This window comes from Orbicella faveolata, unplaced genomic scaffold (assembly GCF_042242905.1).
Source record: "Orbicella faveolata isolate gen_17 unplaced genomic scaffold, um_ofav_v1 contig_13, whole genome shotgun sequence".
NCBI classification, from domain to species: domain Eukaryota; kingdom Metazoa; phylum Cnidaria; class Anthozoa; order Scleractinia; family Merulinidae; genus Orbicella; species Orbicella faveolata.
In genome coordinates, this window is record NW_028301540.1 from 3,110,001 (window position 1) to 3,135,314 (window position 25,314).

General features: G+C 39.1%; 1 protein-coding gene across 3 annotated transcripts in view; it reads left to right on the forward strand.

Moving 5' to 3' along the window:
- Positions 1-25,314, forward strand: part of LOC110069288 (uncharacterized) — an 83,465-nt gene that overhangs the window by 38,200 nt on the left and 19,951 nt on the right. For all 3 annotated transcript variants that reach the window (XM_089284070.1, XM_089284071.1, XM_089284072.1), the window contains 25 exons: positions 29-82; positions 449-502; positions 1,022-1,075; positions 1,852-1,905; positions 2,743-2,787; positions 3,462-3,506; positions 3,974-4,027; positions 6,536-6,589; positions 7,121-7,174; positions 8,243-8,296; positions 8,726-8,779; positions 9,453-9,506; positions 10,457-10,510; positions 11,361-11,414; positions 12,864-12,917; positions 15,489-15,542; positions 16,408-16,461; positions 18,091-18,144; positions 18,294-18,347; positions 19,231-19,284; positions 20,652-20,705; positions 21,068-21,121; positions 22,729-22,782; positions 23,784-23,837; positions 24,434-24,487. In XM_089284070.1, the coding sequence (XP_089140196.1) occupies positions 29-82; positions 449-502; positions 1,022-1,075; positions 1,852-1,905; positions 2,743-2,787; positions 3,462-3,506; positions 3,974-4,027; positions 6,536-6,589; positions 7,121-7,174; positions 8,243-8,296; positions 8,726-8,779; positions 9,453-9,506; positions 10,457-10,510; positions 11,361-11,414; positions 12,864-12,917; positions 15,489-15,542; positions 16,408-16,461; positions 18,091-18,144; positions 18,294-18,347; positions 19,231-19,284; positions 20,652-20,705; positions 21,068-21,121; positions 22,729-22,782; positions 23,784-23,837; positions 24,434-24,487 (1,332 nt within the window). The remainder of the gene's footprint in view (positions 1-28; positions 83-448; positions 503-1,021; positions 1,076-1,851; positions 1,906-2,742; positions 2,788-3,461; positions 3,507-3,973; positions 4,028-6,535; positions 6,590-7,120; positions 7,175-8,242; positions 8,297-8,725; positions 8,780-9,452; positions 9,507-10,456; positions 10,511-11,360; positions 11,415-12,863; positions 12,918-15,488; positions 15,543-16,407; positions 16,462-18,090; positions 18,145-18,293; positions 18,348-19,230; positions 19,285-20,651; positions 20,706-21,067; positions 21,122-22,728; positions 22,783-23,783; positions 23,838-24,433; positions 24,488-25,314) is intronic.

Here is a 25,314-nt window from a genome sequence, read left to right on the forward strand (position 1 = left end):
GAATGTTGGCAAAACCTTGTAATTGCAGGGTAATCCTGGAAGAGAAGGAAATCGGGGATTACCTGGAGACATGGGAAACAAGGTAACTGATGTCAAATTACTTTTTCTGTTATTTGAGGCATGGCTTTGTTAATTATGTGTGTTACTACTGAACAGGCTAACTTTGAGATTGTTTGTCGGGTCAGATTTAAATTATTGTTATGGAGTTTTTGTTTCGTAATAGAATTCATTTTATGTCAGGTGTATATATTCTATATACACCTGGCATAAGGAGACAGTTACTCGCAGTCTCGCAGTCTCGCAAACCATGTCTTTAAACTATGAAGACTCATTCCTAGGCATACACGTGTCGCTTTCTAGTTCTTAGGGTGTCTGTTTATAGGTCATCATCTCAACACTATTAAACTCCTCAGGTGATGAACTGCTTCTGTTACTGTTTCTTTATTAGGGTGAACGAGGTGCCACAGGTGAACCTGGAAAACCAGGCGCCCCAGGACTTGCGGTAATTTCAACATTTCCAATTTAATAATGACTAAGTGTTGTTCTCACACACTGAATGCCATTTGTCTGCCACATGACAGTGCAACAGCACTTAATTGACATTTCTATCAACATCACAACGATAACAGAATCGGAGTCAACAACAGGTAAAAACTACCCAAATGTTGATACACTTCTATAAACTTTAGGCAAGAACTCACTGAGGGGTGGGAGGGTGGGAAAACTGTTGCACTCTCCGGCAAGAAAAGAAAAACTGAATCACATGACGGAGCGTGAAACTGACATCCTGGTTCGTACCCAGGTCCCCATTCAGTGTGAGAGAACTTCGTTTCCTGCCTCTTTCACAAGCTCAGCCGGCGGGAAAAACATTTCATCCATTACTTTAGTTCCATTCCTGTAACATATGAGCAATTTGATTTGTCAATCTCATAGCACGTAATGTTTTATGAATGTCAACATGTACGCATACACCAATGAATGGCGTGGAGAATAATCCTGTGATTCTTTGATTCCTCTCTAGGGTAGACAAGGTGACAGAGGAGATATGGGAATGCAAGGAAGCCAAGGAGCTGCGGTGTGTGGCAGGGCTTGAATTTAACCTTAAGTTGCTTAGCAAATAATTAGTTTTTGCAGGAATTGTTTCCACTACCAGACCAATATAAGCCACCAGGATTTTTTAACGCTATTAACATTTTTTTTTACTATTTTCCCCTGTTAAATCCGGAATCAACTTAAAACTATGCAAGAAATTGATTGGAATTAAGCAATTTCGTTTAATTTTGTTGTGGTAATTTGTAGTATTATTGTATGGTTTGCTAACTCCAACAATTTTCATCCGATTTTGTAAGTCGTCTTAGGTACATTGTATGATCGCCTAATTGATAAAAACGTCGTTGAAGTTTATTTTAACACAGCTGCATTCAAATAGTCTTGTGGAGAAATAATAAGATGCCAATACAAATCTTAGATATGTGGACATCACAATTTATATCCCAGGCACATATTGGAGTTAGTTTGACAATTTGTACGATTTGTTTGGACAAAGATCCTGTGTTTATACCTAGCAAGGTTTAGGCACAGAAACACAGAAATCTTATGGTAACATTTTATTTGCAAGTTGCTTTATGCTATCAAAAGCAAGCAAATTAGAGGTGCTGGAAAGCATTGTGCTGTGCTCCTCTGATTCACGGATTTGTTTAAAGACTCGCATTTTCATATGTGCAGCTTTTTCCAGTCAACTGTGGTATTAACTGTGATGTTTGACATTTATCAAATTAGTGTCTTGTGCCAAAAAACATTTATAATTACACTTATAATTACATAATTATGATAATTTATTTTTCTTTTAAGGGACCCCCTGGAAACCAAGGACCCCCTGGTGCACCTGGCAGAGTAGGAAATCCCGTAAGTTACAATGGTTACCATATCTTATTAATTAAAAGTAACTTCGTATGGAGGAAATCTGCTCATTCCTCTTGGTGTTTGGTGTATTCGTTTGACATTTCTTCCTTGTTGCTTTTATAACACCAATTTATATGCTCAACCTGTGTTATTATTCACCAGTTAACGTCTTTAATCAGAGTTCATGAATTATTCATCATGAAACTACCGATGCCAACCACAAGATCTTTTTGACGATTGGCAACTTGGTCACAAGTGGCAATTACATCAATTATGAAGTCCATGCTTTTGGAGAAATTCTGTGTAAAAGATTATTCCTAATTTCCATCTAGAATATGTGACAGCGCTCCAACAATCTGGAGATCACTAGCAGTAGTGTCGAGAACGCTACACGCACCTTTTATTCAAGGGAAAATTTTCTCTGTCTTTTTTAGATGTCAGCAATTCCATGTTTTAGCCACCGCAATATGAACAAGAAACTGCGCCTCTTTCAAAGCCTTGTAAATAGCTCCCAATAGCAAAATTTGGTTTTCAAATGTTGTTTGAAAAGCTGCCCCATAACTGTTAAAATGTACTTGGGGAATTGCAAAATCCCAATGGGAACACGCAACATTCATACGAGACTTGAATCGTACGTACATCGTTCTACCTGGTGTGTGTATTACTAGTGGCCTAAGATGTGAAATGATTCCTAACTTTAAAAGACTAATTTCAGCCTCTCCCTTTTTAAAAAAACTTACTCCTTTCTCTATATTTTTATTATTTTGTGGGAATGTGATCACTGGTTTAACCAGTTCTAGTGTTTGTGGTCTTTTTTGATATGCTTGTTCTTACACTTAGGGATTTCCTGGAACACGAGGCAAAGATGGTACACCTGGATTACGGGTAAACTTGTTTTCTTGCTTAGTGTACTACTAACAGTTGACTGATTTGATCTTAAGAAGCCTTTTATAAGACAGCGTTGTTGAAAATCCTAAATACATGAAGTAACTGGTATTTCCATGTTCAAGTTTAATGATTATTGGTATTAACCCAAAGGTGTCATATTAAAGAATGATATTGTCAAGGTTAGGAAGTGGTCAGTATTTTTTTGGTTTATTCCTTTGGATGTTAGTGCTTAACTTTACCTAAAGTAGCAATTATTGTAAATACGTAATCGTACCCTTATTGGTTTGCTTTGGCAGCATATCAGGCTTGTTTGGTCTCGCCATGTTTATTTTGGCCCAACTACGTCTCACCAAAATGCGGACCTTTTCTCAACCAAACTCGCTTGATATACCGTGTAAGTGTACCAAAAGGTACGATTAGGTTGAAATGTTGCCCTGAAAGTATCAAGTTGTAAAGAGTTAGGTTAGGGTTGGGATTTAGGTTACAAAAACAAAAGATGAGAAGAACTGGGGGTCCCACAAGTGACTGCAGGACGAGACTTCCTCTAGAATTCCTTTTGTCTCTTAAGTGGCCAATACTACACGCACCTGTACACCTCAGACATTGGTTAGGACCTACTTTTGATGACATTGCATCTTATCAATTAATCAAATGGTAAATTTATTTTTTAGGGTGAACGTGGGCCCGGAGGAGAGCAAGGCCCGACTGGCGCACCGGTAAATATATTAAAATTGTAATCACACTACACGTGTGATTGGCTAATAATGTCATGGTATTTTATCCAAACGTTTGTGATACCTTGAGCCCTTAGGCAGGTGTAATTTTGACAAAGGTATTGGTTTCTAAATAAACTTTTGGGCCGTTCGTCAGGCAAGTAAAACGCTTAGTTATTCATCAACTGCAAGTTTACTGTTTATTAACCGCTGTAATGAGTTTTTGCATGAAGCTGACGTTTCGTGCTTCCGACGAAGGCCTAGCGTTCAAAATGTAACTCTCCATGAACTCTTGCTGGCCTTAAATGGGTTTATATTAACAGTGTTGGGGCAAATGGGTGGCAATTACCAAAAATTAACTTGTTCATCGCTTTATGTTTTTTCAAAGATGAAGTTATGGGATGACATGTAATTAATCACCATAGTTGTTTCTAGGTATGAGAAATGACATTGTGGCTGTTACTTCATAGGGTCCTGTGGGCCGTGAAGGCGAGAGTGGCTTACCTGGAGTTGACGGATTAGCGGTTGGTTTCGCTCATACTTGTTTAGGCATAACACAAAAAGGAGACATGTGGTCTCTGAAGAACTTGTACTTGACTTAGCTTATGCAAAGAAAGCTCTCTTGCGTTTTGGTTGCCCTTTTGTAAAGAATGTGACCAGTGGTTTTGTCGTGACTGTCTTTGAAGGTGTTAAGGAAATTATCCCGGTGACGTAAAACAAGGACATACTGATCGCATTTACAAATAAATGGCTTTGAAACACGAATTGTGTTAACAAATGAGAATGAGATACCAGCGCTAACATCTTCAAGAGAGCTTCCTAAAAAAGAGTTCAAAGCTAAACTTCATTCCTTTCTGATAGGTATCCTAAAACTGCACAATGATTACGGTGATATTCCCCAAATCACTGCAGCCTGAACAAAATACAAATGTTAAGTCTCATGACATTGTAGATATCTTCTCTCAACTTGCCAAAAAATGTTTGATGCCAAAGAGTTTTTCTATTCACGTCGTGTACTCTTTAAAAGTAACGTAAATTTTTTGCTTCCCTTGTTGTTTGTTGTTATTTTGGTATTTAAGTAATCTCATGATAACTGATCTGTACGGGTCCGCAAATGATCCCAGGACCGCAAATGATCCCGGACCGCAAATGATCCCCAAATTGGACCGCAAATGATCCCGGACCGGAAATGATCCCCGATAGGAACCACAAATGATCCCGACTACAAAATAAGGAATGGCATGGATGGTGGGAAGATGTGGATAGGGAATTGGCGTAGGTGAATACCGATGTGTTTATTAAAGCCATCTTATTATTATACTGGCTTACAACTTGCTTTTTTTTCATACTTTCGACGAAATTTTGTTTCTAACCACGATGTTATGCATATCACCACTCAATCATCAAAACACGACTTGACTTGCATTTCTTTGCAATTCTCAGTAAAATTATGATCAGTGCAACATACGCTACATATCCTCCTTTGTTAAACATTGATATTTTGGTGTTATAGTTAAATCACATTTTATCAGCCATTAACGCCACTCGTCTAAAGTTTTCAACTAAAATCTAACCATGAAGCAACTATTACAGAAGAACAGAAGACGCTGTCACCTGAGTAGACCCATAAGCCTACAACGCTTCATCACTCTGTAAAACACTTAGTGTGTAGCACTGGAAATTTGAACAAATTTATTTTGTAATTTTTCCTTGGTCGTATTTTGGCTTTAATTCCTCGGAAATGACTACTTGAGTCTTATAAGAAGCCAAAATTCCAAGCTATAGTTATGAATATCAGCTTCATGACCATGCAAGCAAGGCTAAGGCTTGCACTTCGTTTTGACAATTAGCTGTTTGATAGATGTTTGATACTATCGCCACCGGGATTTCGAGAATGTTTACAAGTATGTGTTTTTCTAAGACTTTTAATTCAATAGATCGTCTTCACGTGACGTGTTTTTATCCTCATCAGGTATACGAGGCGGTATATTTATATCTGTTTACAATTAGCGTGCTTCGTTTGGAAACCAGAGCATTTTGAATTTCAGGGTTATGGAGGTTGCGTGACACAAGGCTACGATCGAGTTTGTTGAAAAAAATATACTTATCTCATGATTTTGAGCCTTTTTAGAAGTTAGAGCATTAGGAAAAGTAGTTATGTAAATGCTTGTTTGTTTAGTTCTGATAATCAGTCGCCTAGAAAGCCAAAGTAAGTTCCAGATGTTTACACTATATTCCGGCCGCCATATTGGTGTACCACGGATGTACACCAACAAGGCGTTTTCTTACTGGGCCCTGTAAATTTCTGGGAAACATTTACGACGAATATCTGAAGCTTGGGGAAACGCACAGACCTAAAACTTGGAAAGTGCCTTATTTAGTTATCTTGTATAGAGTACATCACAATTTCTTAGCTTTTTTCCATTGGTTGGTTTTCAATTTCATTGTTTTTTTTTATTGCGTGACAGTGAAAACGATCTGTACCCTTCGAAGAACAAAACAGCAACTGTGGAATATTTTTTTTGTAAAATGATAAAACATGTTTTTTAGCTCATAATTTTTGTACATGTTCTCACCTTCCTCTGAAAAAAATCCATGCCATTTCTATTTTTTGATCGGGATCATTTGCGGTCCAATATGGGGATCATTTCCGGTCCGGGATCATTTGCAGTTCAGTCTGGGGATCATTTGCGGTCCGGGATCATTTGCGGTCCTGGAATCATTTGCGGACCCGTACAGATCCGCCTAGATTAGCCGAATGCTACCAACGGATCTATCAAAACTTGTATTATAGGAGTTCGGTCTCCGCTCTAACAGGGAAATCAGACTTGACACTACGCACACGCTTAGAACCTTCAAATTCTGCGCGTCAAAGGCTTTTAACTCCTTGCCAGTGCCTGCCTCACTTAGATTCTGCGATAATATACACGAGTTCAATCGCCAGGCTAAGGGAAAGCTGAATAATTTATTATTATTAAATTAAATTAAGGTTAGATTCCAGTCATCACTATTTGCCTATTTTTCTCCTGCAGGGTGACAGAGGGGCGCCTGGAGGTCCTGGCCCACAGGGCTCTGAGGGGGGACCGGTAAGGCGACAGTCGTGACTCTCTGATTTTATAAAAAAAAACATACTCACTGGTGCAGAATGTTACTGTTTTCTCCAGCTAGAAAAGTAGTGTGACGCTTAGTACTGGAAACCATATTGTACTAGCTTATAATTACTTCTTATGGTTGTGAAAAATTCGACGATTCGTTTTATTTCAAAATTTTTGGTACAGTTGATACTCAGTGCTATAAGCTTTAATTTGATCTATGCAATTTAAACCGGATGCGCTACATCGCGTGGACGTAAGACACCTCGAAAGGTATACGGTAACCTTAATATTTGAATCTTCTTCAATCAAATAATGACAGTGATAATTACAGAATTTTGGAAAAAAAAAGACTGTAGATTGATTGGTCCTAACTTTAACTTGACGCAGATTTAGGAGTACGGAACATCCCGCTTCAGATGTGACTGTTACAGGCACACAAGCACAGTATTTTTGTACTTATTATTTTGGAGGTGATGCATGCTACATGTTATGCTGTACAAATTAAATTCTTTTTCCTTGAAGGGTTTACCTGGTTTACCTGGTCTGGCTGGATTTTCTGGATCCAAGGGTGAATATGTAAGTTCTTCTTTGTTTTTTCTCAGATGATTAGCTTAGATATTTGTCGGCACTAATATAGAGCGGTTTTCATTTGAGTGTCAAAACTAATTAGACAATTACTTTGGTTTTGGTTTTGGTTTTACTACGGTTTGAGTTTGGCTGAGTAGTCTAATTGGTAAGCAATTGGTTTGGTTTTGGTTTTACGACACTCAATTGAAAACCGCTCTATTAGGAGTGCTTGGTATTTATGACGAAGGTGTAACTAAGCAATTTTGTTTGTTTCCGAAACGTTTAAAGAGAAACACTTTTATAGCCAGTCTTTCCCTGCATCAATATTTACGCACAGAAAATATTTGATTTATCCTTGCTCATGCTTTACCTTACATCGTGAATTAACTTGTCCCAAATCTGGCCCTGATGTTTGACTGTTGTCATGGAGAGTGAAGGTAGTTGTGTACGACTACAGCACTACAGGTTCACTTTCCATTGTCATCATGGTGTGTTCTGGGGAAGCATCCTTTAACCGCTTTGTAAAAATGAGTGCAAGTGAATTGTTTAAGCAATCTGATTGTAATGATAGTTTAGCATGGCATCCCGTAGGAATAGTGTTTCTCTCATAGTTGCTATAATCATTACGGATTCTGAAGTAGAACCTGTAGGAACAGGGTATGATATCAGTGGCACCGTTACTACCTCTTTGTAAGGTGGGGACCCCAAAATGTTTCCGGCCTTAAAGGAGCTCAGTCGTGGTATTTTGAGTTATGCTGGCCACGTACAAAATAACATTTAAATTGACGAAAACCTGAAAATAATAGTTTACTAAGAAAGAAAAACACCAAAGAGATAATAAAGGAACAAGGAGCTTAGAGAAGATTAACACGAATTGCAAACGACGAACTTGAAAAGTTTAGGCTCAGCTTTTCAAGATCTGCAAACCTTGACGTAGCTCCTTTAAGTAATTTCCCCAGAAAGAGAGGAGGGAAGGAGGTGCTGAGGGCGGCTCCTTCCCTTGGATCCACCACTTGGTATAACGACAGAATTCTAGTATTACTTTGTTTCAAGTTTGCGTGATATCTTTTTTTTAAGGGTGCAAAAGGTAGACAAGGTCCTGCGGGAGAACCTGGTAAAGATGGCGAGTCGGTGAGTCATAAAATGAACTAGGGTTTGTTCATGGCAATTCTTCTCCGCTGTTATTGATTACATAGGTGTTCTCTGCCCCCCTCATCAGCTTAAAGTTACTGGTTACTTCTAGATCACAATGGTACAATTGGTGCAATGGCGCAACTGAATTTTTTATCTTTAACTTTTATATGGTTATTGTAATTTTAAGTAGTAGTAGCAGTTTTAATCTTAAATCATTTTAAACCCTAATGGTACAATTATAATACATTTTTGTTTTATTGGATTTTTTTCATCTTTTAAATCCTTAAATGATATTGGAATTTTAAGTAGAAGTAGTTTAATCTTAATCACAAACATTGTAAAGCGCCATTGAGCTGTGGAAATGAGCGCTATTTAACTTCATGTATTATTATTAAAAATAACAATAACGTGTTTCCTGCAATTTAGGGCAATGACGGTGCTCCTGGATCTGTTGGTGAACCAGGCTTACCAGGGCCTAAGGTGAGGTCTGCAAGACACACACAATAAAATTTACACCACAGAAAAATTTACCCCTGCTTTGCTGTGGTTTTTCTTTATAAATTTGTAAGGGACGAACGGCTGGTGTAATGCTAAGTGTTGAACTGTTCCAGTTTTAAAGGAGCTACGTAATGGCTTGTGCATCTTGAAAAGTTTAGCCTAAATTTACAAGTTCGTTATTTGTAATCCGTGTTAATCTTCGCCATCTTTCCATCAATTTAAAGGTTATCTTGCACGGGTCCAAAATAACTAAAACAAGCCATGACGGAGCTCCTTTAAGCACTAGCCAAGGTCATCTGTTGCGTTCTTGGGCAGGAGGTTTTCCTCTGTCTGTGCATCCCTCCCCACAGAAGTACAGAGCAACCTTACAACTACCATGGGGTGATTTACTTGTCACAAACTAGCGTCTTATCAGGGAGAATAATAACACTCGCAGCTCCGTGCTATGGAAACTGGGCTGACCTGGTTCCAAATTCAGTCTTTATCTTACCAATCGTTAAAAATGTCATGAGCAATAAGTGGAGGTGGAGGAGAACGTGAAACGTTACTGTCAATGTTCATTTAATCTTGAATGATTTATTTTTAAGAGTAGGGATTAGACAAATATTGCTACGTTGAAAATAAGTGAGTGTTAACAGTGTCGTGTTTGTGTTAGGGACGGGACGGGACACCCGGACGAGCAGGAAAGCGTGGAGACCGAGGAGCAACTGTAAGATTGTCCGTAACATTTGCTTAAGATTTAAGATGCTAGTTATACGGCTTAAAAGTTCAAAATGAATAGACGTTTTCGACTTATTAACTCATCTTCAGTGTTACGAGTATCGTTGAAGAGCAGGGTTGTTTCCAGACAGAACTCAGGATCGCCGGTAACAGCAACAAACTAATTTATTTCCGTAAGATAACTTCACGAATTTACAGCACTAAGCTTCTTCAAATTTGAATCAATCTCTTTTACAGCAGAACCTCTCGCTCCAATATACATGAGGATTAAAGTTCTAGAAACTTCTATTTGGAACTAAATTAAGTAGTTTGACACAGTTTCTAATCTGAGTAATGACGTAAGGATTAGAATGTTCTGGAATGTTCTTATACAAATTGGTCACGGCTGAATGACTTCCGGTTCTAGATTGTTCTGGAACTAGACCTAGACAATTTTCGTAACATTCAGTTTACCCTTGTCCCCTGTTGTCATCTCTTACGCGAAACCGCTACCTACATATTTACCTACATATCGTGCGTAACACTGTAGTGCTAAACTCGTACCTAGGCCTTATTCATGCTGTGCAATTTTTTTTTGGTTTTCACATATAATATTATATGTAAACCAAAAAAATTTTTGCACAGCGCGAAAAGGCCTAGGTACGAGTTAAGCGCTACAGTGTTACGCAGGACTTGTAGGTAGCGGTTTTCCCTGTAAGGTCGCGTAAGAGATGACAACAGGAGACAAAGGTACACTATTTATTCTTTTCATTCCAATATTTACTCTCTTCCAACTCAGCGGAATTGTGGTGCAAAACACTTAGCTACTGCTGTGATTGGCCAATGAAATATAAATTAAATTATGCGACAGTGTAATTCTCGAGTTTGTCTGCAAGGTGAAGTGACACCGAGAGAGACTTTCGTAGTGGTAATTTTTGTTCTATTTTAATTTCTTGTCAGGGAAGTCGCGGAGTTACCGGAGCCGTCGGAAGTCCTGGAGTTCCTGGAGCTATGGTTTGTAGAAAGAACAATAACAAAATAGGAGAACCAACTGAACTACTTACCACATTTTACCTTCAAATAACGTCACCGTGTAGATTTGTTCAGTACGCCCGTTGGTCCGGACACACTTGCTCATGCTAAATATGCAACGACAGCGTTCAACTCCAAAAGAAAATACGACAAAATTACCCGTCGCGGTTCACGTTCTCCAAAATACGCAGAACTTGGTCATTTCACGTTGTTGTTTTGCAGAAGACGGTCAAGAAATGTACCAATGTTGAAAACGTACCTGCAGAACCATTGTTTTGCTCATTAGAACCTTTTGTTTAAAGACGTTCTCGTTTGGGTCGCCGTCGTGGTTTTGCTGTATTTTAACCCTGAGGAGTATCAAGGCCCCGTCCACACTAGGCCGCAGGAATTTGAAAACGGAAGTTTCACTCTGAAAACGCATCAAATGTTTTCCGTCCACACTACGCCGGAGAATTTTAAAAAAACGCAACAATCAGCGGTCGTTTTGCATTCGTGTTTGAAGAAAACACGGGTAGGGACACACATGATTTTTCGTGAGGTCATCGTTTTCAAAATGAACACTGCTTTCATTGTGTTTCCTGTCTACACGAAAACGAAAAGCCGGTGTGGTTTTCAAATAACTCCGGTTTGAAGAGCGTTTTCGAAAAGCTCCGTTTTCGTGACGGATTAGTGTGGACAACAGGCCTGACCGTAGAAATAGTGTTGCGTTTTCAAATTCCTTCGGCGTAGTGGGGCCTGTGCCTGTAGTCAAGAACCCAAGGTACAGTAAGGTAAGGTTTTGTTATCCCTTGCAATGCTCGTTTTTTTAAACTTAATTTTATGCTCTTTCCAGGGCCCAGCTGGTCCGCAAGGTGCTATTGGACTGCCTGGAAGTCCAGGCGAAAAGGTAAATTTGCCTTTCTTAAGAGGTGCACTGTTATGGCAATGAAAACTAACCTACGTCAATAGCAACTGCATGCACGAGGTCACAAATTCTCAAACTCATTTAAAAAGTCATCAAGTTTAAAACCCTGGTCCAACGGCGCATGATAGTGGATGATAGTTGATTCTTCCCTAACTGTCATCAACTCAGTGTCATTCACCTGGTCAAATGGCCAGATGAAGTTCGTGATAGTTGGCGCTAGTTCACTGACAGTTACGCAAGCAAAGTCGCCTGAGCATGTAGTGCCAGGCTCGCTCCTTTCGCGTGAAGATGTTAGAGAGTGGCAGCTTGTTTTATTGAGATCGTTTGCTGGAGGAATGCACGGAAGACTAGAGAGAGAGCGTTGGCGGAAGAGATGACAGAAAGGAGAATAAAAAGGAGAGACGAGAGCGGGTTAAATTGGTGGAAGAAGTGCTAGTGGAAGACACTGCCGGGTACAAGAAAATGTTACGGATGAACTGTGCAACATTTGAGAAAATATTGACCGCTATTTTAAACGAGTTCGACGATTTTCGGGGAAGAGAGCTGACCCGAAAGCTAGCATCACTTATCATGTTTGAAGAAGCTCAAAGTTAATGGTAACTGATGATAGTCGATGATCGTACATAATGATGCAAGTGCGCTATAACTCTTATCTGCTCTCATCAACTATCAAGCGCCTTTTGACCAAGGCTTAACCGTGACGGTGATTGGCTGTATGGTCTTAATTTGCGTAGATTTTTTACAGTTTTATTTCTCTGTTTTCCCTTTAAGTATCCATTGAGAATGTATATCAAACGTTTGACCGCATTTCCAAGCACCTAGAAGTTCGTCAAAAATACTCGGCTATGCGTCATGTATTTACTTCTATTCTCGGTGTTTGGAGATGTAGTGAGACACAGTCTTTCGTGTTTGATGTATTATTTGAAATACTCAAATTCTGCTCTTTTGTTACTGATTTTTTTTCTCTTTCATTTCAACCAACCTCTGTCAAACTATACTTTGTGTAAGCAGAATAAGTGGTGCCAAAGGATTTACGTGTTAAAATATCCAATTTGGTATTTAACGAGGAATTTAAATCGGAAAGAAGCTCAGTCACGGTATTTTGGCCACGTACAAAATTACCTTTAAATTGAAGGAAACCTGAAAATAGTAGTTTGCTAAGATAGAAAAACACCAAAGAGATAATAATAAACCGTAAAGAATCAAGGATGGTTAAGGAAGGAGAAGATAAACACGGATAAGCGTGAAAGAGTTGCACTTAACAGGAATGTTGGCAAGTGTACTTGCCCAAGCTAGCCCCGCCTTTTTTTAATTTATTGCCAAACACTTATAATATTTACAATACATATATGTACATTACTTACAATTCTAAAACAACTACTCTATGCCAATGCCCAGCCATTGAATTATTTTATTGCAATCTCTTTCCAGGGTCTCAAAGGAGAGCAAGGTGACCTTGGAACAAGAGGAGAGGCCGGGGACATGGTAAGGAATATTTTTTGTAGGTATCTGTCCCTCATTGGAATGTCTTTTTTCCAAGAGTGGGTAGCATCCTACTCTTTCCCTGTGCAACACTGCAGAGAACATAAGTCAAAAAGTCGACAAGTCAGACAACGACAAGGACGATAACAATGATAGATCGTTTTGTGTTTTTATCCATCGACAGGATTTTTTTTTTAAAGTAAGCTAGTTTTGCTAGCTTTTTAGTTTTTTAAGTTTCTTAGAGTAAAATTGTAGTTTTAAGGGATCATTTTGTTAAGCGCCTCGGGCAAATAATGGATGTGTGCGCTGCATAAATGAACTGTTATTATTATTATTATTATTATTATTATTAAATCCTCAACGATTATTTTTCATTTTCTTATTCTTCAATCTACTTAAATTTGTGTCTAATTTTTTTGCGCGACTGAGCGTTATATGGAAGTCTGCGTCTTATAAATTATATTATTTATAATCGAGGTAGGTCAAAGAAACCTCTTTTTGAAACTTCCGTCTCTTGGCGTGAGTCGACTCCATTTCTTGCTCTTTAGCTGTTGCTGATATATTTCTTTGATGCAGACATATCATGTTATGTTTTTATACCTCCCAACTCAAATACGCTTTTCGATTGGAGGAGAACGTGTCACGTGTCGTGGGTCAAAACTCACTAACTCCCTAGGGCGAACAAAACTCACTAACTCCCTAGGGAAACAACAGCTTGAACTTCCGACTCGCACGTGATCAGGTCGTGCTCCTTGAAACCACGGCAAATTTGTGAGCCGGCCGGTGTCAAGCAAACGATTTCTCCGCAATTTTTCTCTATTTTTGAGTTGGGAGGTATAACAAAACTTCGCCTCGGGGAACATTGAGGGTCTCGGGGAAACAAAATTCACTGTTTCCCGCGGGGCCAGTCATTAAGTTCTTATTGTTTTCAGGGCTTATCGAAAGTTCTTGTACCTGGTGACTTGATGTGAGAGTTGACACATTTTTCTTTCACCCGAACGGGATCTCCTGCTAATATCCCCCCCAAAAACTTGAACATCTTCTTATTCTCTTCCCTTCGGGAGGCAGCGTGGCCGAGTGGTTAGAGCGCCGGATTTGAGATCCTTAGGTCCCGGGTTCAAATCTCGTTCTGACCGCTAGTGATGTTGTTCTCGGTAGCCTAGGCTCGATTTCCGCCGCTTTCTCGAGTCCGGTCTACGTTCCTCCCCGAGAAGAGACGGCTGGACGCGTGAGCGGCAAAGCATGTCTGTGACGTAACTTCATAATGTAATTCTTGCGTCGCTTCAGGTGGCCGGAAATGTCATCTGATGACAATCATAGGCAGGCCCACATGACGGCTCCGGCTCGTAAAATTTGTGGCGTTTTCGCCACTTCTTTTAACTTTGGCCCTCCAACCTATTTTGTTTCACATTATTGTTGCGGAAGGACATTACATGCTGTGTTCTAGAGAAAAGTTTTTTTTTTTTTTCTTAAAAAGTAGAGCAGAGCTGTTTGACTATGGTGTAGCAACTGTCATGTCAAAGGTCACACATATGTTGATGTGCATGGTGTTGACACCATGTTTATGTTTTGCTAGTTCGGTTTGCTTTGCTCATTTAAAAATTTAATTTTGTTTGGCTTCGCCAGTGACTGGTGTTGCTTCTCTTCAAGAAGACTGAGGTACACATCAATTTAACTCCGTGTTTTGTTTCTTCAAATCGATGTTTGCGTTTATCCCTCCCTTTGTTTACTTTGTTCGTTATCTCATATTCTGGCACCACATGATTCAAATATAGATTCTAACGTATAAGTCTGTTGACTATTTCGCGTGTTCTATATGCCACTATGGTTTAGATCAGGCACGATTTCATCAGTTGACGGTATTTGGTTAAATATCCCACTAATGCAATCGCACTTCATATCGCACAACTCCTTTGCTACTGCGAGAAAGCTAATTTATGCAGCCTGCTCGATTCAGGCAGGCAGATTTTTTATTGGTTGAAATTAACAATGCCAAGTCCACGAGTCCAGCCGTGAATTCGGGGGAGGAGCGCGGGCTCTTTTCCCGAACAGCGGCTGGTAATCGAGCCTATCGATAGCCCCGAGTTCAACTTCTCGACTACGCTTGTAAATAGCCAACTGGTCTGCCTCCCGCCAGTTGGGATTCTTAACCTAGTTATGTTTATTTGGATATTTATTTATTATTGTTTGTTTACATTGGTCCTGAAAAGCCCCGATGGGGAGTGGCCAATTACGTGTACATTTTTTTTATTATATAACTGAGAAAATTACTTCATTGCGATTGGCTGAGAGCAAGCCATGTAATAAATAAGTAATCGCGTGAAGGCTACTCGTAATATTTGACAATTCTTTGAAATCGCGAGCCTAAAGGCTCGTGCAATTTTGAGAGAATAAATCGTTAACTCCACTCGCTTTCATACGATTACCTATACAAATTGCTTGGAGGAAATGACAGTGTATAAGAGTAAATGGTCGAGCAAGAGTAAGAGTTAAGTTCTCGCTAGCTTTCGATAATGTTTTGTTCTCCCTTTTGAAACAAAAAAACTAAAAGGCAATTGTATTGTGAATTTGCAGGGAACTGAGGGTTTGATTGGACCAAAGGGCTCCCCGGGCTCACCTGGAGCTTCTGTAAGTAAAAATATTATCTTTAACTCACCTTTGTGAGATAGTAATAAATTGATTTATGGATGACTGGATTAATGAAGACCCTGTCAATGGATAATGCGTTCCTTTGCGCCAAATGACCACTGGTTCAATACTGGGTGGTGTCTTACAAAATTCTCGATAGTTACAAGTGTCGCGAAAATGCCAATGGGAAAAGGGCCTCGTCCGCGTCTTCTAGCCAATTTATCAGCAATTTCAAACTTGCTGAAGTTCCCCTTTCTTGAAAAACTAGATTTCTTCTAGTGCCCTGGAACACGTGAAATAAGCAAATGGTATTGTGGTGGTAACTATGTTATGTTAAGGTGCATCTCGCACGACACTGGTAGCTATACCAGACTGCAACCTGACAACCTGAGCTTTATTGCAAACTCAACAAAGCAGTATATGCAGTTACCGAAAATTTAGAAATTACCCAAAAGGCAAGTTTTGTAGATACAGGTTAATACAAAGTATTAAAAACTGGATCATTGGATAATGCAGCTCGAGAGTTTTCACTGGCTTAGCCATCATGGGTCATGAGCCATTATACCAAGCTCTACAAATATGGTAAGCGTACACGTGATTTTTTGGGGCGTTTTGATTTTGATTTTGATTTTAGTTTGCTATATTTTGGGGGCGTTTTTAATAAACCATTATTCCACTCTCGCTTGTTGGATTTGAGATGATTATAGCCAGCTCATATCCAACGCGCGCTCGTGGGTCACATGACCCATTCCCATTCCTCATATTTCGTTTATGTTCACTCAGTCGGTGTTTGCTGTGGTCCAATAACTCCCACTTTGGGGAGGGGTCAATTAAGCTCTTGACATTTTTTGCTCCTCCTTCACAGGGTAACAGAGGTGCGGTGGGAGCATCTGGTCGACCTGGCAGTCAGGGTCCACCTGTGAGTTGCGATATTTATTATTTGGAATTGGGTGTGTGGGTAATATAGAAGAGACAATAAGAGTCCACATTAACACATCTCAGGGGGAATTAATAAGCTAGGTGTACCAAGTGTCTACTACAAACTACGCCTTTTATGTTTAACAGACTAAATACGGTCGGCAACAAACTTGAAAACTTTTATAAAACCAATTTGAGCTAGGGACTTTGTAGGGTGAACGAGTCACTATTTTATGCCAGTGCCTGCATAGACGCAAATGACCGGGCATCAAATCTGCACATGACCTAATGTATGCAGGCCTTATGTATGCCGGCCTAATTTATGCCGACCTAACGTATGCAGGCCTAATGCATGCAGACCGATTGCATGCAGGCAGGGGAACAATACGGTAAAAGATAGATCTAGGTTTGGTTGAAATCACATGAATCTAAAATATTTGAAGAAGCAAGCTTCACTTGGCAGTGATTTCAGTACGCAGTGGGATAAAATCTTTTGACAAACTTTAAACGCCAAAGCTAGGATTGTGTTGGAAAAACGAGAAGAAAAAGACGTCACGTGTTTTATACACACTCGATATACTTAAAAAATCTTCAAAAAATAAACAAATGTTAAAAAACCCTGTGAAATCGCGGTAGTTTGTTACAAAAACAGTTAAATTCTATATATATTTTGCATCATTCGTTCGCCATATTAAAATATCATATAAAAAAATTCATCTATATATGAATTTATAAAATAAGGGAGATACTACGTTCGCTCTCATTGGTCACTAGGCTCATCTAAACACGTTTTAGATTCGGGCGTATTTTTGAGAAATATTTTATAAAAGCAATAGAGCACTTTTTCCTTGTTTACATAGTCTCATCCAAGCACTCGGAGGTTGGGAGAATTGTCAAAAGTTATGCAAACCTGCTTCTCGAGTTTGCACAACTGTCTTGAATTCTCCGAAGCCCCGTCGTGTTTAGACGAGGCTATGTAGACAGAGAAGAAGTGCTCTGTTACTTAATAGCAGTTTTTATATGGAACTACTGTGGTTTAACGTTTCTAAGGTTTTCTAAGTAGTGACGAAATGATGAGATGTCTTCTCGTTATAGGAGAATCTTTTTCTACAATATTTGCTTCATTAGCATGAGCGATACCGTTTCTGATGGAGCTACAAAAACATAAGTTCTGAATAGCGAAAGGGAACAGCACCATTAACTGTCCCAAGGAATTTGAGCGCGATGTATTGAATACTTTTTTTGCGACGCGGTTTTAAAAACTCAAAATTTTAGAAAGAGTGTATGAGCTTATTAGTGCTTTTGCCATCCAGAAATTTTGAAGCTTTTTAAAGCCAATTTTTCCTCGAATATAACACCCAAAGAGCCAAAAATTTCACCAATTACCAAGTTTCACAAGCTCTCTTTAAATTTTTGTAGTCAATTCGTGTCTAGCGTGATGCCTTCTCTGCGCAACGTCGAACGTTAATTAGGAAAATGTAAATACGTACAAAGAATAGAGATTTGCGATGGTAGTGCAATAAATTTGGTGCAATGGTACAAGACTACGTGCTGTGTCAACAATTTTATCGTAGTATTCATGTTTAAAAGTGTTATGAACTTCAGCTTAATCTTGGTTTTTCGTTGTCAGGGGCCACCAGGTTTTATTGGTCTGCCTGGACAACCCGGTATATCAGGAGTCAAGGTAAGCTAACCACAATATCGAATGTGTAGCATGCTGAGGAACGAGGTTTAAATATTTATAGACGGTAAGAAAATGTTGTCACAGTCAATATCTTTTTAATGTCTCGTGTTTTTTATTATTTTTATTTATTTAGTTTTTTTATTTTGCAGGGCTCGCGTGGCATAGGGGGTAAACCAGGAACACCAGGTTTACCAGGAAGACCGGCAAGTTAATTTACGAATTATGATAAACAGATAAGGATAGATAACTAAAACAGAAGAACCTTAACCAGGAGAAAACATATTGAGAAGTTTAAAACAACGTTCACTGACTATGTAGAGCTAAAACTATCGAGCTTTTGGCTGTCAGCCTACATCCTTCGATGGAAAAGCTCGAAAGTTTTAACTCTATATAGTCAGTGAGCATTTTTATAAATTTCTAATAGCTAAATAACTAACTGCTTTAAGGAGCTTAGTCACGGCATTTCGGCCATGTACAAAATAACCTTTAAATTGAAGAAAACCTGAAAATAGTAATTTACTGAGATAGAAAAACACCAAACAGATAATAATAAACCATAAAGGAACAAGGATGGTTAAGGATGGAGAAGATTAACACGGATTACAAACTACGAACCTGAAAAATTTAGGCTAAACTTTTCAAGATGCGCAGACTGATGCGTTACTCCTGTAATGGACGTCATTCTGACCAGTGCAGTTATGGAAAGCTGACGGCAAACTTCCTTACAGGAACGGACCACTTATATGGTGCTGCTTAACAGAGGTTTCACTGTGTTATTAAATTGACCTAGCTATTGCACGGTTAATACGACAAGGTCTCGTTTTGAGATTCCTCCGTAAAGACCACCCTCTTGGTTAATAAGTAGTTAATATTACCGGAAATGAAGTTATTCTCTCTGCAGTTTAACATGTTGCTTGAATTATTGTCTACTTTGGTTCAGTATGTTAACCTGGTAACATTTTTGTCAGGTCAACGGTTTTCCAACGTTCATTTTCTAACTTAGGTGGAGAGAAGGGATGTTTAAAGCATTCGTGATGTTCATCGTATAATAATCTGTTTATGCGCCATTTCACTTTAACTTTTTAGGGATTATCAGGGCGGGATGGATTATTCGGAATACCTGGATCAGATGGAAGACCTGTATGTACAGTAACTTGCGCTAATAACCATTATTTATATTTTTTCCCTTAGTTTTTGTATTGTTTGGCGCTGAATGATTTGCACCTTTTGAATACCTATTCTAGTGGCAATTCGTGCCGTTAATTTTTCAAAAGAGCAGAGTTTCGCGGAAGTGCAATCTCAACCACCTAAGGGAACGGAAATTGGTTGGGAAAAAAATTTCTCCTAACTTTTTTTTCAAAGGAGCGAAGATTGCTTCGCATAAACGGGAGGCTCGTAAAATCAGGCTTCTATTTTATACACTTATGAAATAATGAGCAGACCAGCTATTAACACTTACTAGCATAGTTTTAATCAATAACTAAGTAGTATGTGTCTTAAGTCAAGAACCTTTGGAAATTGATTCTGCCCATGTCTGGGTAGAAAGGCAAGCTAATCTCATTTGTATTGGGATATTTAATGTTAAGGACGTTCGCGATCATTGTTACTGCGCGTCTTTTCTGCGCACGAAATTCGTGCCGCAACGTCACGTCATGCATCAAGCGCTCGCGCAAAGGAAGAAACATCAGCAAGTATAGGGATTGACACCGGGTAAACTAACTTCGCCTGCATGCAATTTACTCTCTTGGATGCTCGGTGACACCCATTTGTTTCCGTAGACAAATTTCTCCCAATTTTATCCATTTTAACAAAACACAGGAAAAGTCTGTCCGTGAGAAGTTAAAAACATTTCGCTTTTTCTGCTCGCGTGTGAGCTTTCTTCGAAAATGGACCGGCAAGGCTAATATTTGTTCTTGTTCTAGGCCTATCCTACCTCAAGGAATGACATCAGCTGCAAAAGTGTACTTAATATACTTAGTTGTGTTGAATTGAGTACGTTTACCTGATCTAAATTCCACTAATGTAGCTTTTTCTATGGCCGATAGACGTAAGCTGGCATCGTCTTAAAGTAGAGAAAAGCTCAGGCTAAAAACGCATGGTCTTCAACACACCTTATCTCGAAATGAGCACGATGACCCTCCCCCCTCCATTTTTTGGCTTTTTGCAAAAAGTTAATCTTTACGTTACTTCATGATCAGTTTGGAAAAAAATCTGTCCGTGGGAACGTTTTGGGCGCGAACGTCCTTAATTTGATTACAGACTGCGAGCAGTCGGTGGTTGTTCTTGGAATCTTCCGTGCGATCGGAAAAATTAAAATGATGCAAATGAAAATGGAACAAGGCGAATTCTTGTGTTTGCATCGCACGCTAGGAAAAAGAAAGAGACCGCTTGCAATCTTAGATGGTTAGGGTCGCGGGTTTTTTTTGCTGTTATCGGTTGTCTTCTGTTTTAGAGTGATTTTGTAATAGGAATTTGAAGCGCTGAAATGTTTTCGTTTTTTTTCGTAGGGTCCCCCTGGTCCTCTTGGTTCAACTGGATCCAAAGGCGATCGAGGACCCGGTGTAAATATGAGTTTAATATTTGTAGATTGAATGTGTGAAGATGCTTTACTGTACCAGTATTTCCTTTTCGTGTTACAGCACTATTACTGAAAAAGTTTCTGTAGCTCTCCCTTGATAACACTTAGCAATACAAACAGCATTATCTGAAGGTGACTTCCGCTCAGGTTGACGAAACGTCTGCCACCAACAATAGTTGTTTTCATAACTGCACTCACCTGGACGATCACACCATACGAACTAGTTACTGATACTCCTGGGTTCAAACCATTTACTAAGCATTAACAGTCTTAAATTTAGTTATCGTGACTTTTATGTTAAAATTCTCAGTTTCTTATAGTTTTGCTAACATGTTTTCTATTTAGGGCCTACCTGGCCTTCCAGGAAGACGAGGTGCCCGTGGAAATGATGGAGAAAAGGTCTGGGTTGTTTCGTTAATTCTATTTTTTTTTTTTTCAATTCGATACGTACATTACGTATTACAGTTGCAATCAGAGTTTTTTGTTTTGGAAACTTGCTAGTTTATCTCTTGACATACGCTGATATTATTCAACCACCGTGATTTTGAGTTCCTTTTCAATGAGACAGGTATACCTCAAAACATTGACGCGTAAGTTAGTTCAATAAAGTTTTACAGCTCTTGTACTACTTTGTTAATAGGCATGAGGGAATGTGCGAGGGAATGATCCTTAAGAGAAATCATTTTATCGGTCCCTTAGGCAGTTTAAAAATTAACCAGCATCTCATAAAGTGGTCCTCAAGTTCTAAACTGTTAGGTGTAACCATTGACAATAAGCTTACGTGGACAAAACACATATCAGAGCTCTAGAGAGGGTTCGTCAACAAGCCCAATCTGATCAAACGCGGTCGCTTTTTACCCAGGAATTCGCTTTTAGATGTATATTTTAAAGTCATTTTACCCTCGGTCACATATGCGCTGCCAATTTGGGGGTGTTGTACAAATAAAAACGAATTTAATTCTTTGGAATCCATACATTGTAGCGCCGCTAGAGTCATATATAACCTCCCGCGCGACATGCCCTCTGAGGATGTAAGAAAAACAGCTAACTGGGACTCTTTATTCGACACTTATAAGGTCAAAATAGCCACCTTAATTTATAATATCTGCAAGCGCATAACTCCATCATGCTTGGAACATATAATCCAAAGGAAAGAGTCTAAGTATGACCTCAGTCATCAACATCGTGTTAGCGTACAACGTGTTGAAACTTATTATATGAAAAACTCTATTTCTCACAGAGGATCCATTGTTTGGGATATTTTAGAACCATCCGCTGCCAGCGCTAGGGACTGCGCCAAAAGGGTAAAAAAGTCTCACGCCCTCAGAAACTTGAACTTTAATGAAGAGTCACCGCAAATGGGCCGTCCCCAAATTGACAGGGATTTCGTCTTTTATTAAATCTATTCATATCCTTTATTGTATATATCTTACTTTTTATTGACTACATTCAGTTTTAATAATTTTTTTGATAATTTTTAATTCTTTATTATTTTATTAACATTTTTACAGGGCCCCTTGACCTATATCAGCTTTAAAACCCACCGTGTTTAAATAAAGGATGTTGTTGTTGTTGTTGTTATTGATATCTATCTGCGAAAAATTTACATGAAAGTTTCATATCAGGCGTACGATTTTTTGAGCTATTTTCTTGGAAGCTGAACTAAAATGGTTTTCTTTTGTGTGATGATTAAAATCAGCAAATTGATGGTTTGCAACCAATTCTAAGATATTCAAAAGGTCTGGAAGCCATGTTTAAACGAAGCTAGTTAAAAATAGTTTGTCAATGTTATTCAGAGATGACGTCACTCGAAAACCAATAATTGGCCACCTTAACGTAGCGGTCCTCGTTGCAAACTTCGACCCGGTCAAGGGACCAATCAAAATGCCTTGTTTCATCATAGACACTGACTGACAGGGTTGCCTTTGAGTAAAGTAAACACATCAGTGCGGCAGTGGCTAGACTGATAATTAGTGTACTTATTGAAGAATGTTGCCTCCATTTAGGGTGCACGAGGAAGCAATGGTGTCAATGGAAATACTGGAGGAAATGGACGAGGAGTAAGTGCTAAAACTAAAAATAACCTCAACAAAAAGAGGCACATACAGGTCTTCGTATAGCTCTTTCATTGATATTGGCCGAACTGTCTGTTTCGAAAGTTAGAAAGACCTCATTAAATTAAGTCAGTCTGGAAACTCTTCCAGCCGCAAAAGCGCTTCTCAAAATTAAAGAAAAAGAAAACACAATTTTTGTAAATGGTGTAAAAGAACTGCGCAAGAGCTGTCATTTCAACGGTTCATTTGCCAAGGAATATTTTGTCGCGTTGACAAGTACATTTTCCCCTACCAAGATAGTTATTGAGTTAATGACATAAAGCAACTGTATAAAGGCTGTTTTTCACCAGGGCATAAGCATTAACATAACCATAAGCATCTTCCAGTACGATGTTGATACCCAGCTCCTTTTACATCGGTAGGACTATTTCCAAAAAAAGGCGAAATTTAAAGGACGTTAATTCGTCTGTGTATGTTGGTTATTTGAACGCGCAATTGAAAAGCAATCTAAAAGACGTAAAACACCAAGTGATTTTATGTTACTTTAAAGGAGCGATGGTTACAATTAAGAAAGATTAAGACCGATTACGAGCAAAAAGCTTAAGAAAAAAATTGCCAAATTGTGAAGACGTAGAAGTTATTTAAGACGGATTCCGCTCAAAGTTCGAGCAATAAGTGCAAAAATTATTTACTAAAGATCTATTCATAGCACGGTAACTTTTGGAATACTATTTAAAACAACGCACTTATGTTCATTAAGTTCTCTAAGTGACCCCGCCTCGTAAGAATGCTTAAAGCGTGTGTTATGTTTTTAACTTACGCGAAACGTCTGTTTTAATTGAAATATGGATAACTTTAAGTTCAAGTTTCTCTCGCGGGGTCTCGATAAGTTCTTCTTACCTTTATTCAAAATACTTCCATGCCATGAGGTTTTTTTGGTAACTTAATTTTTGCCATTATTGCTCGAACGTTCTGCGGAAATCATCTTAATTTTCAATTTTTTTCAGGGCTATCCTGGTGCTCGCGGACCGGCTGGAACAAAAGGCAACAATGGATCACCGGTAAGTGAAATAACTGAGACTGATTTTTAGTTGAGGAAAAAAGGAAGAAAATAATGCCTTGGAAGCAATGAAAAGCATGATATTCTAGAACTCAAGGCTCTTCCTACAATAATCTGGCATTGGAGTCCGCAGTCTATGGTCACCTTGGTTTATGAGTATGACATTAATTCCTTGACATTTATGCTAAACAAGAGAACTAGGGACTTAAGGGAAGTTTTGTTTTGTTATTTTGCGTTTAGTTTAGTTTTGCGTTTAGTTTTGTTTTGAAAATCCATGAAAACCTGATGACAGCTTTCCGAAACGTACTGTTAAAGCTGTACCGCATTATAATTCACATAAATTGCACGCGATGTTGTTTCCTCTTTTATTTCCTGTGGAGGTTTTTCTACCACAGCTACGCTGTTCATATAATCAGCTTTAGGTTGTGGTTCTTTAGTGGTGAAATGTATTTGATTCAACTGTAATCTATACTCACTGTGCCACACCACTGAGGGTACCCTTCTTTAATAACTCCCTTTTCCACCATGAAGAGTGTACTTTTTGAAAAATAATAAGTAACTCGCTTGTGATTGTGTGTTTTTTTCCTGTTTCTGTAGGGTACACCAGGAAGCAACGGCGGACCAGGAGACCCTGGTGTCGATGGCGAAGAGGTAAGAAGATAATTTAGATCTGTGTCACGTAGGACGAACCATTATTTCTTTTACGGTGGCTGGCTGGGTGGTGGGGAGGTGGGGGGAAAAGGGAGGTGTTGGGCAATTTTCTGGGGCATGAATTTTTTTTCTCACCTTGAGGTTGTGCATGATTTTTTGTGGTGGGAAATATCTTGTGCAAATTTTTTTCTTAAGTCAGACGCAGGACCTGGATATTACAAAGCACTTGCTCGATTTTCTCCCTATGGCTAGATTGTCTGTTCAGCCGTTTTTGCTGTGCTCGAATTTTTTTCGGAAATTGCCCACCCCACCCTCGATTTTGCGTCCGGGGCAGAGGGGTGCAAATTGGGGGACGGGTGGAGGGGAAGGGAGAGGGGGCTTATTAGGGATGGGGCGTTTATTCGTATTGTTGTAAGAAATCAAGACAGTGGGGTTATTGTGTCGTTGAGAGCAAAAAAGTCTCAACCTCAATCAAATTTTCCCGTGTTTTTGTGACACTCCTTATTTCGCTGTCTTGGTTGCAGATCACACCAAACTATTCTCGATATATTTTCAACCTTTCTCTCACAACCTTCTTTTATAAGTCCAGATACAACTCAATGTTCAAAAGGTTGGCAAAAGGAAAGAAGAGTTTGACGGAATATGGCAGCTGTTTATCAGATACTTAACATAAGGAAAGCACCTTTCTGGTACCTAGAGCAAGTTTAGCTCAGTTGTTAGACCACCAGTAACTGAGGAGAATGTGCTACCTCTTTAAGTGGCAGTCCCGCTAAAAGCGGTCCACTCGACTTCGGGACCAAAAATAATTTTCCTTCATTTTTTGGCAG